Raw genomic sequence first — 17,048 nt, 5'->3', positions numbered from 1 at the left:
CACACAAATAAAATAAAAAACAAAGTCAGTTTTCTTTGTTGTGTTTTTTTTCTTGGTTTTCTTGTATGTGAATTTCAAAAAAGGGACATTTTTTGTAAATAAATAACCACAGCCAGCAGTTTAAAAGATAGCTGGGAAAGTCAGAATTTGGTTAGGTGTCGCCATATCACTTAACACTAGAAGCCCCGCGCCAGTCATTTTGGCAGTTTTTGGTTTTAAAATGTAATTTTCTCCAGTCGCGTAACACATATGGAGCTGTGCGTTTGTGTACCTTTCTGTCCGTATGTATTAAATATTCTCTCAGCAACCCTGCTGAGAGCCGCAAGAGACACCAATGCCAGGTTGGCAAGTGCAATAAAAATAAAACTTCGGGCAGCTGTGCCCTGTGCAGAAAGGCAGCGTGGAGAAGCGCATTATCTGTACTGATTGTGAACAGCCTTAGACTCAAGGTAAAGGAATACCATTTTGTCAAAAAAAAAAAAAAGAAAAAAGAAATTAGACTTTTTTTATAACTTGTTGTGCTGTGCGCTTCTGTAAAATGTTTTCTTCTAAGTTTATTTATCTACGTTGTTCAGTTTCTTTTGCACATCCGATAATAAACCGATTGCTGTTGAAAAGTAAAAAATGTATTGCTATCATTTCAGTATTATAAATCGATGTCTGTTCAGATGTTTATTTACTTACATTTTCTTGTTTTGATTTGTAAAATAAATGTTCATATGTATGTGTGTATATATATATATATATATATATATATATATATATATATATATATGTACAGTGCCTTCCAAAAGTAAAGTATTCAGACCCCTGACCAATTCTCTCATATTACTGAATTACAAATGGTACATTGAAATTTCGTTCTGTTTGACATTTTATTTTAAAACACTGAAACTCAAAATCAATTATTGTAAGGTGACATTGGTTTTATGTTGGGAAATATTTTTAAGAAAAATAAAAAACTTATCTTGCTTGCATAAATATTCAACCCCTGTGCTGTGGAAGCTCCCAGTTTACACCGATGAAAGAAATTGCCCTAACGAGGACACAATTACCTTACCACTGGCCTCCACCTGTGAACCATTAAAGTTGCAGTCACATTTTCTGGATAAAAATCCCACTGTTGAAGGATCATTGGTCAGGCTGTGAATCTGAAGGAAAATGAAGACCAAAGAGCATTCTACAGAAGTTAGAGATAAAGTAATACAAATGCATAGATTAGGGAAAGGGTACAAAATAATACCCAAGTGTTTGGATATCCCAGTGAGCACAGTTGGATCAATAATCACTAAAGTGGAAGCTGCATCACACCACCCAGACACTGCCAAGAAAAGGCCGTCCCTCAAAACTCAGTGCTCAAACAAGAAGGAGACTTGTGAGAGAAGCCACAGAGAGGCCAACAATCACTCTGAAGGAGCTACAGAGTTCAGTGGCTGGGAGTGGAGTAATGGTGCACCAGTCAACCATATCAAGAGCTCTGCATAACACTAGCCTGTATGGGAGGGTGGCAAGAAAGAAGCCTTTACTCAAAAAGTACCATATGAAAGCACATCTGGAGTTTGCCAGAAAGCATGAGAGTGACCCAGCTGCGATATGGGAAAAGGTTTTGTGGTCAGATGAGAACAAGATGGAGCTTTTTGGCCAAAACTCAAAGCGCTATGTGTGGCGCAAACCTAACACTGCCCATGCCTCAAGACACACCATCCCTACAGTGAAGTATGGTGGTGGCAGCATCATGCTGTGGGGATGCTCTCATCAGCAGGGACTGGGCATCTTGTTAAAATTGAAGGAAGAATGGATGGAGCAAAATACAGGGAAATACTGCAAGAGAACCTGCTTCAGTCTGCTAAAAAACTGAAGCTTGGGAGGAAATTCACCTTTCAGCAGGACAATGATCCCAAGCACAAGGCCAAAGCAACATTGGAGTGGCTCAAGAACAAAAAGGTGAATGTCCTACAGTGGCCCAGTCAAAGTCCTGATCTCAATCCCATTGAGAATCTGTGGCACTATTTGAAAATTGCGGTCCACAAGTGTCGTCCAACCAACCTGAACAACCTGGAGCATATCTGCCAAGAAGAATGGTCCAAAATCACTCTGACACTGTGTGCAAAGCTGGTACATACTTACCCCAAAAGACGTAAAGCTGTTATTGCAGCGAAAGGTGGCTCTACCAAATATTAATGTGTGGGGGTTGAATACTTATGCAAGCAAGATATTTCAGTTTTTTATTTTTCTTAAATATTTCCCAACATAAAACCAATGTCACCTTACAATAATTGATTTTGAGTTTCAGTGTTTTAAAATAAAATATCAAACAGAACGAAATTTCAATGTACCATTTGTAATTCAGTAATATGAGAGAATTGGGCAGGGGTCTGAATACTTTTGCAAGGCACTGTATATATATATGGTTCGGTTTTTCAGATGTTTATGTAACATACTCAATAAAGAAAAAAAAACTATTACATCCGTCTGTTTCTCCGTTTGGTATATTATTTACAGTGTTTTGAATACAGCCGTCAGAAAGACTGCTGCTGGGCTTCTAGGTATGAGTATATCTCTGGTCCTTCTAGTGTTAATTATTACTTTTTTGTATGGGCTGAGATGCAATTACAGTACTTATCCATATTATAAGATTATAGCATTTTTAAACATATCCTTCAATTACAATGACGCAATTAAAAACAACATGCGCTTCCTGAAAGCCTGCACCTGAATTTCAATCACAAAGCCTTGGGTTACAAGAAACTGTTCCACATAATAATCTGGTGACAGATGGAAGGACTGGATAATCACACTGAATGAAAACTTCACTAAGTGAATTGGGCACTTCATTCTCTCTCTGCTGGCTGATGCAATCAAATTCCAATTCCAAGCACATCTCACCTTGATGGTCTCTTCTGGAAGAGCTTCCTGCTTGTACTGTGTCCCGTACCATTCTTCTGTCTTATCAGTTTGTCCTTCAAATGATTTAGAAACTACTGCCACCCTAAAAAAAAAAAAAAAAAAAAAAAAAAAAAAAACAGAAAGGTGTTTAAATGCAGACCTTTCATATGCTGTGTTGTATTGACACCACATTGCCTTTGAGCCAAAAGCAAGATTAGGGAGAGGAGAGTTAGGAGTCTGCTGCTTGATCTCAACTAATCAAGGATGGGCCTGGTTAGTATTTCACAGAAAATGATGTGGTTCTCCAGATGCTTGTAAAAATGTGTGTGCGACATGTATTGAAGGACGGTTGCCTCCACTACATCTCCAGCTAGGAATACTAAACACGTTTTCTGACTATACAGCCAAAGGCTTCAAGTTACATTACTTTCCATTTAACACGACTATGAAAAAAAAGGATTGAAGTCTGCTTTGCTCAGAGCTCAGCCTTTTGCAAACAGCAATTTTATTTAACAAACTGCAGGCACTAGCCTGTATCATATAGATTAGACAGCAGCTACAGCAACAGGTATCTGAAGCACAAATGAATATCTGCATAGCGCAGAGACTGCAGCAGATATTAAATATTCACATCATGATTTTTTTGATGATGGCCTATAATAGGAGGGACTGCTTGTAAAATGCTCTAGCTCCTGACACAGAGAGACCAATATCAGGGTTAAGTCTAAACCTTCACTTTTGTAACGGAGAGATATAACTTTTTTTATACACAGCCCCTTTGTAATGTACTGTCGGGTATTTGCATTTTGCCAATCACCAGATACCCATTTTTCTTAAATTTATCAGGATGTACAACACTTAGAATGTCCAATTATTCTTTTCCCCACACAGCTCAGGAGAACTGAAGGTTCAGTGGGTGTCCTCTCATCCGACGAACATGCCAGCTTCCTCTTCTATACCCAGGAAGTCGAGAGCAGAGAGCAGATGTCAGCGAGCTACTGGCCTCTGGAGGACAAAGGCCAGCCCTGCAGGTGTTCGCCTGTGCTCGCCTGTGCTCACTAGGCGCCTGGCCAGTAGGGTCCACTGCAGCGCGAGGAGAAACAGCCCATTCCAGTTTTGCCTCCCTAACCGATGGGAGCGCCAGAGCCACTGCAACACTCCCTCTGCAATCCCCAGCAAAGACTGATGACTTTGCAGCCAGGACACAAACCTGACTGCAAGAAGGGAAGTCACTCAGGGACCTGTGTGTGTGTGTTTATAGACACACACACGCACACAAAATCTGGTTACTACTAGTCAGGAATCAAGGAGAACAATTACTTGCTATGCACTTTGTAAACTAACAAATTGTGCACATTTTGGACAATGTATACCCTTAAGGGGGATATCAGTTACTGCATTTAATGAACTGCCTACTGCCGAGTGGGGTCCAGCTGTATTTTCCAATTAACCATGCTCATTATCATGCTCTGCTGTAGTTGCCATGGAAAGGACTAAATTACAAGAACAGAGAAATACAGACCAGTTTGCATGGCTGAGACATTGTAAAATGACCTTAGAGTCACTGTAAAAAACCATCCTTTAGTGCGGTAATGAGTAGAAGCCACATTAAAGAATAAGAAAGGAACGTTCATCTTGTGACGATAGGTACGTGTTGGTTTGACTGGCTATATATTACTTGTTTCCTTAACATAACATTGGGATTGCAGGGGCTGGGGATAAAGCTAGCATTGTTGCATGACAGGGGGAGGTGATGCTTGGAAGGTGTGTTGCTGAGAGGCGTGGTTGAGCTGAGCAAGAGAGAGACGGAGAAAGGAAAAAAAAAGTTTTGAAAATATGGCGTCTCGCTACTGAAGACAAGTTTAGCTGCGTTTTGTTTAGTTGTGCAAGTATAGCTGTCAGATGTTTTAAAATAGAGTAAAGAAAAATAAAGAACTATTGAAGTGAGTTGTGTTGCAGTGTTGCGGTGATGGCTGAGGCTGGAGTGTGTGTGGAACCCGGGGAGACGTGCTGCTGCCAAATCTACATCGGGTTTGAGAAAATAAACTTTTTTTTTATTTTTTATTTTTATAGTTTTTTCCTGACACGGACAATTGCATTGCCACCGAACTGTCTTCAAACTATTTCATGCTGATTTGACCAGTGAAAAAGGAGAGCGTACTACTAGCCTAAGTGCTCTTAAACTAAAGGAAATCTACTGCGATTTGTTCTTATGCACAGATGCACTTTACTTCCTTTTCTTTCACTTCTCCTGCTTATTTGGACAAACGTGCTGGAACTCTTGTGCAACATCAATTAATATATTGTTTGTTGGTTTACAGGTTATGTAATTGTAAATCGTTTTCCATTGTAACTGGTTAGTTATGTTATATAGTTTTTTTTTATATATATGTATAGCATAAGTGGGCCATTGACTCTAGTTTTTATTGAATATTGTAAGTTAAGAATATTATTATTTATTTATTATTTGTTTATTTAGCAGACGCCTTTATCAAACCTCCTGGTTACAAGCCCTTTTTTTTTTTTTAAACCACTGGACTACACAGCCTCCTTTCTTTAACCACACAGAATAGTGGCAGTAGTGGCAGTTAAGGACAAATTATAAACAATATAGCATAATGAATGGTCTTTCCTAAATCATGATTATTTGATCACTTGGAATTTTGAAATTGAAATGTTGCTTGTGATGTAAATTGGCTGTTTGAGACAAATCATTAGATAACTGTGTTATTTATTTGTTTATTTAATTGATGGTTAACTCATCTATTATATGCTATCTATTTAACTAACTAAAACTTATTATGTGCAATATATTTATTAGCTACTTATGTGCAATATGTGCAACGAGTTTATTAAGTGTGCATATATATATATATATATATATATATATATATATATATACATATATATATATATATATATATACATATATATATATATATATATACATATATATATATATATATATATACATATACATATATATATATATATATATACATATATATATATATATATATACATATATATATATATATATATATATATACACATACATACATACACACACAGTGGTTGAAATGGAAATTTAAAGTCCCGGTATGAAACCCTGTTGCTGTAGTCCTGCAGCCCATGTTAACCGTTTCACCTCCGAGAAAGAATAACGTTTTTCATTTTATATTTTAACTTAGTTTAAGTGTAAAATAATGTACACTTAGAAATACTTTTTAGTTAATATTTTGTTCATAGTAAGATGTTAAATTGCGCTCACCTTAAATCACCCCAGCAGGTCCCAGACAGATTTCTTGCCTGTCGTGACAGTTGATTTGTTTTTCTCAGTCTGCTTTGAGCGACAAGCGGTGACGTCTGCATAACGCCAGCACTTTCCCCAGCCAAGATCGAACATAGCTTTCCGGTTTGAAACATTTAAGTGGGGGACCAACAGTTTTTAAAAAAATCAACTTGGATGTATTTTCCGGTGATAACGAGTTTCTGATACTGGTTAGAATGTCGTTCATTGCGCTGAACGACTGCTCACATTCTGCAGTGGATATTATTAGCGTATTTAACACATTCAGTAACTGTTTGAGTCTCTCAGGTAGTTTGTCTTCCTCATCTGACATGTCACTGACATATTCTCGAAATCCACTTACTGCTCCCTGGGCTTGAGAAATCCTAAAGAAAGCACAAAGGTGCTTGATTGACTCGTCTCTGAAACAAATATCTGGATCGCTTGGCCACTTAGATTTAGCAAACACTTCCATGTGTTTCAAGAGGTCTTGATACTTTGTTTTATCTTCATCTTGTTTGGACTGACCCAATGCGCGATGTGAGGAGCGAGTTGTGAGCATTCGCTGTTCCATTTTGATTGAAAGACAGTTGAAAAATCGAGTGTGGTCAATGTCTGTCATTCTCCCTTTGTGTAAAGCTACTCCTTTGAACTCTCCACTCCGAACTGCTTGCTGAGAAATTAAAGTGTTCTCCAGGACATTTCGACATGGATTAAAAAACCAGACACTTTTCTTCAATTAGCTTGTGAGCACGCATCAGTGTAGTAGATCGCTTCTGTAGCTCCAAAGAAAGCTCCTCTAATTCCACTAATGCATCAAAAAGTAAACCCATGTTCAAGACAAATGACGTGTCATTGAGACGATCTTTGAGCCCCTTTTATGTCACTCGTTGTTTGGAATCTCAGCTTGTGTCTTTCGACGCATTTTCAAAATGCTGTACTAAAGCTGCATAATTTTGCCATACAGCACGTACTGATCTAGCGCTAGAGGATACCCAGCATGTTCCTAGTATGCGTCCAACAGCATTTAATCGTATACTCAGTGCTCTGGCACATTCTTGAAGTTCTGCTTGGTTTTTTGGTGAAGCTGAGTACAAACTGTACAGTTTGTCAAAGAATGATTTCATCTCATTTGTTGCACTTACTTCTTCCACGACACCTGCAACTGCTATTTCGAGCCGGTGGTTACTGCAGTGCCACACTATGATGTCAGGAAACATTTCTTGCAATAGGGTGGCTACACCCGATTTTCGACCCAACATATTAGAGGCTCCATCCGTTGCAAAAGAAACAAAATTCCGTGAAAGAAACTCTCAAATAAATCCATTGGCATACAAAGCTTGTAGAAATGTATCTATTATTATTATTATTATTTATTTCTTAGCAGACGCCCTTATCCAGGGCGACTTACAATTGTTACAAGATTTCACATTATACAGATATCACATTATTTTTACATACAATTACCCATTTATACAGTTGGGTTTTTACTGGAGCAATCTAGGTAAAGTACCTTGCTCAAGGGTACAACAGCAGTGTCCCCCACTGGGGCTTGAACCCACAACCCTCCGGTCAAGAGTCCAGAGCCCTAACCACTACTCCACACTGCTGCCCGTATCCAGGATTGTACTGGCAGTAGTATTAGCCAATTGGACTAAGACAAAAAACATGCTACTAGCCTTGTCGGATTTTGAAAAAACAACTTTCATGCAAATGACTAAGGACGCTTTTTTGCTTACTGTAGTTGATTCGTCAATAATGAAGCCAATTTTCAGATCCTCGCTGATAACCGATTCAACTAACTTTCTTCTCATAGATTTTGCGATGTGATCCGTGATGTCGGGGCAAGAATGATCAGACTGCAGTACACGTCCAACATCTAACCCGTTTTCGGATTGTAAATTTAGAAGCTCTGCCAAATCAGTAAACGGTGTTTAGTTTCGCTAGTGTGTATACTGAGCAAAATACACAGCATGTATTTTCCTGATATGCAGACTCTTGACGGGCAGTTGCTTTTTCAATTTGTTCCTTTTTAGCTGCCTCACGTATCTCCAAGCTTCTTTTGTGCGCTATGCTGGTTTTGTGGTCAAATATTTTTTTCCTTATAGACTGATGTTTCTTTTCGTCTGTGTCACCGAAGCAAGATACTCTGCACTCTATCCACTCTCTAGACAGTTTTAGGCCTTGTGATTTTAAAGGGCCCAATGTACCCACAGATTTGCATGCTCAATGTCGCCTTTTCCCACTACTAACCACTCATGTTCTTTTATTTTCTCCAACCACTGTTCCTTCTTCCAGTAACTAGGAAAATGTCCACTGCAAGAATCACTTACATGAATGAGTGTCGCTATGTCATCGCTTGTTGTTCCCTCCCTCGAAGATGGTTCACATTGCCCAAGTTCATTTGTTTTTAATTCTGTTCCTGTTTTTACACGACCTTCGTCATCCACAGAAGCAGGAAACTTGCATGTATCTTCCATTAATTTTGGATGTTTAATAACAAATCGATCCATTACTTTATTTCTTTTACTGATCTATCACTTGCAAACTCAATCTAGAACCGTTTTTTTTTTCCAACGCATTATTATATAATTTGTCAAAGTGCGTTTGGTATTTTTTGAGAAGTGCCGGTATGGCATACCGTCGTATACCGGCCCATTTCGACCATTGTGTATGTATGTGTATATCTATATCTATCTCTATCTATCTATATATATCTATATATATACACTACCGGTCAAAAGTTTTAGAACACCCCCATTTTTCCAGTTTTTATTGAAATTTAAGCAGTTCAAGTCCAGTGAATAACCTGAAATGGTACAAAGGTAAGCGGTAAACTGCAAGAGGTTAAAAAAAAAAAAAGTTTAGGTTACCAAAAACTGAAAAATAATGTGCATTTCAGAGTTATACAACAAGGCCTTTTTCAGGGAACAAGTAATGGGTTAACAACTTACAGCTGTTCTGCAGCAATGGAAGTAAATTAAGCCTTGAAAGTTGATGCTAACAATTCCTACAGGTGTCCCAACTTTTGTTGATTACTTACAAACCCTCTGTCTGTATAAAAGCAGTGTTGGAACAGACTGTGTTACTACACCCTCTTAAGCATTATTTGGACAGTATTGTACTGCAGGAAGTAGTATATTGCTCTCATAATGGCGAGAAAAAGGCAATTAACAAAGGAAGACAGACAGACCATTATAACCCTTAAAAGTGTAGGTCTTTCCTTTACAGAAATTGCAAAGAAAGCCAAGGTGTCAGTGAGTACAGTTTCCTACACCATCAAAAGGCACTTGGAAACTGGAGGAAACTCTGACAGGAAGAGGTCTGGCAGACCCAAAGCCACAACAGAATCAGAAGACAAGTTTCTGAGAGTCAACAGCTTGCGTGATAGGCGGCTCACAGGACAACAGCTTCAAGCACAGCTTAACACTGGTTGAAGTAAGCAAGTCTCAGTTTCAACTGTGAAGAGAAGACTTTGAGCTGCAGGTTTGACAGGTCGAGTTGCAGTAAGAAAGCCATTGCTAAGATGGCAAAATAAGAAAAAGAGGCTTGCCTGGGCCATGAAGCACCGCCAGTGGACTACTGAAAACTGGAAGGTCTTATGGACCGATGAATCAAAATTTGAAATCTTCGGTTCATCACGCAGGGTTTTTATACGCCGTCGAGTAGGCAAAAGGATGGTTCCTCGGTGTGTGACACCAACTGTCAAACATGGAGGAGGAAGCGTGATGGTCTGGGGCTCTTTTGCTGGATCCAGAGTCGGCGACTTGCACAGAGTGGCACCCTGAACCAAAACTGCTACCACAGCATTTTGCAGCGCCATGCAATACCCTCTGGTATACGCCTAGTTGGTCAGGGGTTCATCCTACAGCAAGATAATGACCCAAAACATACCTCCAGGCTATGTCAGAACTACCTTAGAAGAAAAGGACAAGACGGTAGGCTTCAAATCATAGAATGGCCAGCACAGTCTCCAGACTTAAACCCCATCGAGCTGGTTTGGAATGAACTGGACAGAAGGGTGAAAGCAAAGCAACATACAAGTGCAACACATTTGTGGGAACTTCTGCAACAGTGTTGGGAAGAACTTTATGAACAATATTTGATTTCCATTGTAGAAAGAATGCCACGAGTGTGTTCGGCTGTTATATCTGCAAAAGGTGGCTACATTGATGAGTCAAAAATTTAGATTAAATTTTGTTAAACAAAACGATTCCATGATTTCTTTTTTATCTCCAATTGTTTATTTGTTCTATGCTTTAATTTCAGAGTACATTGAGACATTAAACTGCGTAAATTTCAATAAAAACTGGAAAAATGGAGGTGTTCTAAAACTTTTGACCGGTAGTGTATATATCTTATTGGCTTCAATAACTTATTTGAGTGCAATATAACCAGCTGTGCAATATATTTCTTTGTTGTGCTCAGTATAACCAATTAATAGTATGATTGGTCAATTGATGTAATTAACTACAGTATATTTTCATTTGTTAGTGCACTGAGTCAGTAACCAAGAGGTCTGCTTGTTACCTGTAGAGCACAATAAATGCTTGAGGATTGTATGGTTCCTCAGTGCTTCTTCTCTAGCTGTTTTTCCCTCCTCTGTCCTGTTTATTTTTTATTTTTCAATTACCTAGTTATTATTCCCTGGGCATATATATAGGGTGTAGTGGTGTCACATATAGAAAAGTGAATTACTATGTCCTAGTAGCGGGTTGGTGACAATTAAATATAGCAGATTATGCATTTGCCTGGCACCCCAGATAGCCAACCGTTACAATCTTCACCTTTCATGATCTCCCGAGCGTAGAAGTAGCTTTTTATTACTTTGTAAATGCCAAGCACAGGGCTCTCTTCAGAAGATAATTAACATGTAACTTCATTTTATTATGCAGTATTTTAAAGCTTGTATGAGAAGACATTTCTGAGAGAGAAAAGTTTATAAGCAGGATCAGGCTGTGCCCAGACTGCAATCTAAAACAAGGGCTGGTTCTCCTCACTGCAGCACAGCAACACCTACTGGTCAGGCACCAGGTTGAAAAGGGTACAGGGTCACTATGAGCATGTATTCTGTTTTGTAAGACAGTAATCCGTCTCCCGTCTCACATACGCCCTAACCGTTTATCCGCCATGATCAACCTCTTCAGCAACATTAATTTATTATTGAACAGAGAAGATTAGTTCAGATATTGTACATCCTACAAAAGTTTTCGTACATTGTGTTGTATGTGCTGCGTGTGCTGCCATTGCTGACAGTGTTCACAGTGTGTTGATATGTAAATAAATCCTGTTTTCCTGTGGTGCGTATCAACTTCAACCTCCGTCTCGATCTCCTGACTGTCACTCAGCAGCAAATGCACGCACCCACATGGCTACCGTCACAAGCATGAATACCCTGTATCTTTCTAAACAAGAGATTTAGGGGAGCTACCTAATAAAAGCTGAATCTCAAAACAATAATTGTGTGAATATAGTAATTGTTACAGCTGTATATAATCGTATTTAAAACAGGATTCATTCATCCGACTTTTTACATATCCGCCCTTACGCTGGTCCCACAGCAGTCAGATATGTGACAGATTACTGTATATAGCATCTCAAGTCAGTTTCGGGAACTGCAAAAGAACAAACTGTGCTTCAGATTTCTACCTGCACCTTCCCTGAAGGAGGCTGTAACTATTTTAGGTTCTGGTACAGCTGCATTAAAGACACTACATTAAAAAAGAAAAGAAAAAAGGAGAGAGACAAACACTTGAAATGCAGTAACCACTGTAGCTGGAATTAATTTAAAAGAAAGTACCAAATAAAATCTGTGACAAAACAAAATTACATATTAGGTTATCAAGACTTGCCAACACCACCACAGGATCCTTGGAGTGAGAATATTCTAAAATATTGGTTAATGTTTTGATGGTATTAATATTCTTATAGCAAGTACCAAACCAAAATTTGTAATCGTATTTCCCGTTTATAACAGAGTCAGTTATCTTTAAAAGTTGTTTTGTTATGGTACTTCTTTAAAGCACCTGCAAGGTTAACCGACCCATACCTAAAGCATAGACCCAGCACGTGTCACACAGATTGGGCAGACTGACCTCATGTTCTCTGGTCTCAGTTTATCCAGCACCATTTCAATGAGGTCAGGCCTGAAGTCTTCCAGCAGGTACTCTGCAGCAAGCACCTCCTCAAGAGGATAATACTGAAACAGAAGGACAGATCAGTGCTTACTGTCTGCAAACAGGGGTCTGGAAAAACACTGTACATTGAACAAGCTAGAAGGGCATTCCATGAAGTTGTAAGGTTTGATATAGCGACAAAATCAGTATGAGACCAAGCACAAGTCAGATGTGAGGTTTGGGGTCTATCCTGATACTTTGATCATCAAAAAGCCAGTAACGTTATATTGAGGACGTACCTAATGCAAATGCTACATTTTCATGGAATGGCCCAAGGCATCTTAATGACATGTTTTAAAACATATCAAAAAAAGCAGTAGAATTTGAAACCCATCATTAATGTTGTTCCTAAAAGCAACACAGTGTTATACTGACCCCTACTGTAAAATAATATTGTGGATAAAGCATGCACAAATAAAGGCAGTTAACTACTCCTATGACCTATGAGAAATCTTTGCTTTCAGACATACTAAAACCATAGTCGAAGCATTTACCTATTTGATTGAATTTCTTTGGATTTTAGAGCCCTTAACATTTCACCTACCAGAAACAGCAGGATCAAAATAGGTAGCAAAATACAGCAGTTTTGAAAACCTGCTATAGACACTTATGTAAAAGAAAGGAGTCAAACATGTCCCTTTTGAATATTTAGAAATACTAAAAAATTAGTAAACAAAAGATTGACAAATAGCTTTCTCTAATTATTCTCATACTAATTTTACTAGCTTCTACATATCTTGTAATTGTTTTACATTTTGTCTGAACTGCTTTGAATCTTCCACCGTCACTGGTCTAAAAACCAGGATTTTAAAACCAGCTACATAGTGATTTTGCCCCATTTAAAAATAATGCTGTATGTATATGATTGTAAAATACAAGCAGATATACAATGTAAGCCAATGCACATTTTTTTCACACTTAAGAGCTGCATATACTTCCTTATGTTATTTCAGGAAGTATATTTTCAATATGTTAAATGGAAGCAACACTAGGGGTAGGCATTTTGTAGCAGGCTATCCAAAGTAGCAACAAAAAATACTGTTTATTAAAAACATGGAACCTACGTGCAACATCCCAGCTACTTTTGAAGTGTAACCACGAGGGCGCTCTTTATCTTTAAACCTAAATGCCACAGTATTCAAATCCTGAAATGTAAAGACAAACAAAACATTAACATATTAAAAAAACATTTTAACTGCACAGGGGACTCAAAGTGGTCTTTATTCACATGCAATTTAACATGGGGAATTACTGTGTTAGCCATTCTGTCATAACAACCATGTAACCTTTAGAGCTCAAGGATTTAGGCATGTTATAACATTAATAACTTAATAGCTATGGATCAAATTATATATAATCAATGCAATCAATGTGACTCATAAGACACTTCATCATTTGCAATAGCAGCCAGCAACTCTATTCCACTCGCTGTGTCTCCTATTAGTCATATGATTATTTGATAAACCCCTACAAGATAAATAATTCAGTGCAGTATTGGTATCAAAACACTTCTAAGAGAAATGCATGATTTATAAACACCGATTATAGTATATACCTTGCATTCCTGGAAAACCCACTCTTGAGGTCCTTCAGTGCGCAACTTCTGTATGTACTGAAACATGTGAAAAATGATATCTTCAACATGTACTGTGGGGGGAAAAAAAGACAAGAAGTTAAAGGATCTTTGTCCAAAAAACTTTGGCATAGAGACGGCACTTCAGATGTGCTCTTAAATAAAAGTACTGCACAGTGCTAATACTTACAAAGTCCTTCCTCAGTCAGGTCTACGTTGATGATGAAAAACATGAATCCCTTTGCCCCTTCTTTCTGACCCCCAACAAGGGTATTTACCCAGCCTTCAAAAACAAATTGAAACCATTACTGCATAGTAAAGTGGTACATCTCTCAAAAGAATTAACAATAATGATTGATTTATTTTATTTTTTTTATTTCAAGCCTTTCTTTGTTTGAAGACTGACTATGAGACAGAGATTGCTTTGATTATTATTTCTTTCTTAGCAGACGCCCTTATCCAGGTTCAATTGCACGAAGATGCCAACTAAGTGAAAGCCTAGTTGCTTTATTTCAGTGTACCTGGGAGACAACAATCCTTGGTTTTGTTCCAGAAATGCAACTGGGAATATATCAGAAGGAAATACTTAATCTTGAAAGTAGTAATTTTGATTGGAATACGGCAAGCTGCAGTCAGATGCATACAGCAAACTGAAATGACAGGTAGGATAACAACTTATGCGCCTAATAGGAAACGTATGTTATATTATCTTTTTATATTACTAAAAATTTTTTTTTTTTTTTTTTAAATAGGTTTTATAGGTTTGTATGTACCAGTTTGCACAATAAAGGTTCAATGGAACTGTGTCTGTGTTTACAACAGAGCTCCTGGATGCAGGCACAGAGCCAGCAGGCAGACATGTAAGCTCCATAGAGTACAATGCAGCCGTCATACTGGAAGCAGAGTTATATTTTATTTTTATGTAGTATTAGAAACAATGATTTTGGTTTTACAGTTTTGTATGTACATATACACCTGTAAACGGGTATATGTACATACCAGTTTCTTTTGAAATGTGTATTTTATTATATTTTTTCACTGTTTCTAGTCGTGCTGTATATGCGCTTATTTTGAAAATAAAGCCTTTTATGTTTAATTTTCCATTTAAATATGGTGTTTCTGCAGTGCAAATGTTAGATATGATGTTCACAAATAAAACTTTTGAGTTGCATCCGATAGTATATCTTTCATTTTCATAATGAAGCAGTTTAAAAATGACCCATGTGGCGGTTTCTAGATGGCTCGAAAATCCAGCGGTTCTAGTGTTAATGGAGCAGACTTCTGGCAAATGAATCAAAACAGTCACAAAATTCAGCTGGGTACAAAATGTGAAGAATACCCATAACACTAACATTAAGCCTGTATCTCAAAAAAGTTTATGAAAGGAAAGCTGTTTGAACAGCAGCAGCATTGACCTCCAATATTCCTGCCTGTTACTGTACCTTTGGATTTGAGCTCCGACAGCAGGCTCCCAGGTCCTTCATGTCCAATGAGATGACCCAGATAGTGCCCCGGGTTTGATTTGTAATGCTTCTGAAGGTCCGGGATGGGGAATGTGACATACAGGTTTCGGATATCCTTAATAGGCACCACTTTATAAAATTGCTAAAAAAACAGAAGAGGAGACATTAGCTTAAAACAAAATGAAAGCGAAAACCTTTTGACATACAGTAGGCATGCTAGGACAGTTCACCTTATGCAGCATACCATTTGGCTACTGTAGTTACTCACAAGCTGTCTGCTCTAGGACTTTTTTTGCAGCCATATTTAGTGGCCAATATCAGTTTAGCTTAAAATGTTCAGGGAATGGCTAAGCATTTATAAGTAGTAAACTAAACTGAAGCAAAATTAAATGTACACAGTAAGGGGAAAACAATTTGAACATTCCATGCTAAAATACATTAACTTTTCCTGTGGTGTGTGAATAGTTTGGGCTCCACTGTGATGGCAATGATGAAATTCAGCATGAAGTTATACTTTGATTATCTAAATGGTCCCAAGCACATCTGTCCTCATTTCTTATTTACCCATTTGCACTTATTTGAACCGCCCTTTCCCTATAGCTGCCCCTGCTGTGTATGTATTTATTTATAACAGTGTTATATTTATCCTCTCTGAAATTAACCAGAAAAAAGTCACACAGAGGCTGTCTTACTCTGAGGTGCTCCTCTTGGAAAGGGTGCTCTGGAAACTCAGGAACCGGGACATTTTTGTTCTCTACCTCTGAAAACAGCTTCACAACCATGCTGGTCAAGTCATCCAGGGACTCTGGGAAGGAAATTAAAAAACAGGCCATCGTCAGTTCCACTATCCATCTGTCAGGCTGCTTAAAATATCCTGTACCTTAATATTTCCAACCTCAAGTCCTTCAAGGTTTTTCTGTTTTTCAATCATCCTTCATCCAACAAACCTGGTACACAACCTCTACAAAATGGGTTTCAATGCGGCAGTGGCACTAAAATGCAAAGGTTCTATGCCAAAGGGCAATGGTAGCACACAGGCATGCTGTTGCTAGAATGGCACCGCAGTGGGATTTTCTGTCATACCGCATTTTCATATTAATAGTAATATAATATGAACTGGTAATCCACTGCAGTGTACTCCTTCAGGACCTCTGCAGTATCTGTCCCAATACCACTGTATATAACCACTGTATATATATTTCAATTAAGGCTGGAAGAGTTTAAAACAGTAAATGAAATAAAATATTTTTTTCACTTTACATTTTAATTATACATATACCCCCTCTTTCCCCTCCTCGATAAATAAAAATCAAAACATATCCATTCAGTTATTTGTACTTCCTCTGCACCTTAGGCTTGCCCCACCCCTCCTCCAGTCCACCGCGTGATTAATCTTTAGCCAGTCAGAGAAAACTGGTAGAACAGCCATCGCTTTTGTGATCTGGTAAGCAGTGTTCGCGCTAGGCTGTGCCATTGCGAAAATGCCCCCCTGAAATAAAAAAATGTCCCGCTGAATTTCTCTTGACATGCCCGTGTGTCCCCCTTCCCAGACCAGAAGCAATACCAATACACAGTAAATGAATGTATTTTGTATTAACATGACATGTCTGACGACAGGCTAATCTTTTTTACTTGTTTGTTTACACTTGTGTTTTCATAAT

The 17,048-nt window shown here is 38.2% G+C and overlaps 1 protein-coding gene across 1 annotated transcript in view; it reads right to left on the bottom strand.

Annotated features, from left to right (window-relative positions):
* The window catches only part of LOC117415575 (insulin-degrading enzyme), a 52,611-nt gene that overhangs the window by 23,634 nt on the left and 11,929 nt on the right, over positions 1 to 17,048 (bottom strand). The window contains exons 6-12 of the mRNA XM_034026104.3: positions 16,080 to 16,192; positions 15,367 to 15,529; positions 14,115 to 14,207; positions 13,907 to 13,998; positions 13,416 to 13,496; positions 12,271 to 12,374; positions 2,887 to 2,989 (exon numbers count right to left, since the gene is read on the bottom strand). Of these exons, the coding sequence (XP_033881995.1) occupies positions 2,887 to 2,989; positions 12,271 to 12,374; positions 13,416 to 13,496; positions 13,907 to 13,998; positions 14,115 to 14,207; positions 15,367 to 15,529; positions 16,080 to 16,192 (749 nt within the window). The remainder of the gene's footprint in view (positions 1 to 2,886; positions 2,990 to 12,270; positions 12,375 to 13,415; positions 13,497 to 13,906; positions 13,999 to 14,114; positions 14,208 to 15,366; positions 15,530 to 16,079; positions 16,193 to 17,048) is intronic.

The sequence above is a fragment of the Acipenser ruthenus genome, chromosome 7 (genome assembly GCF_902713425.1).
Source record: "Acipenser ruthenus chromosome 7, fAciRut3.2 maternal haplotype, whole genome shotgun sequence".
NCBI lineage: Eukaryota > Metazoa > Chordata > Actinopteri > Acipenseriformes > Acipenseridae > Acipenser > Acipenser ruthenus.
This window is presented reverse-complemented; position numbering and strand designations above follow the sequence as displayed.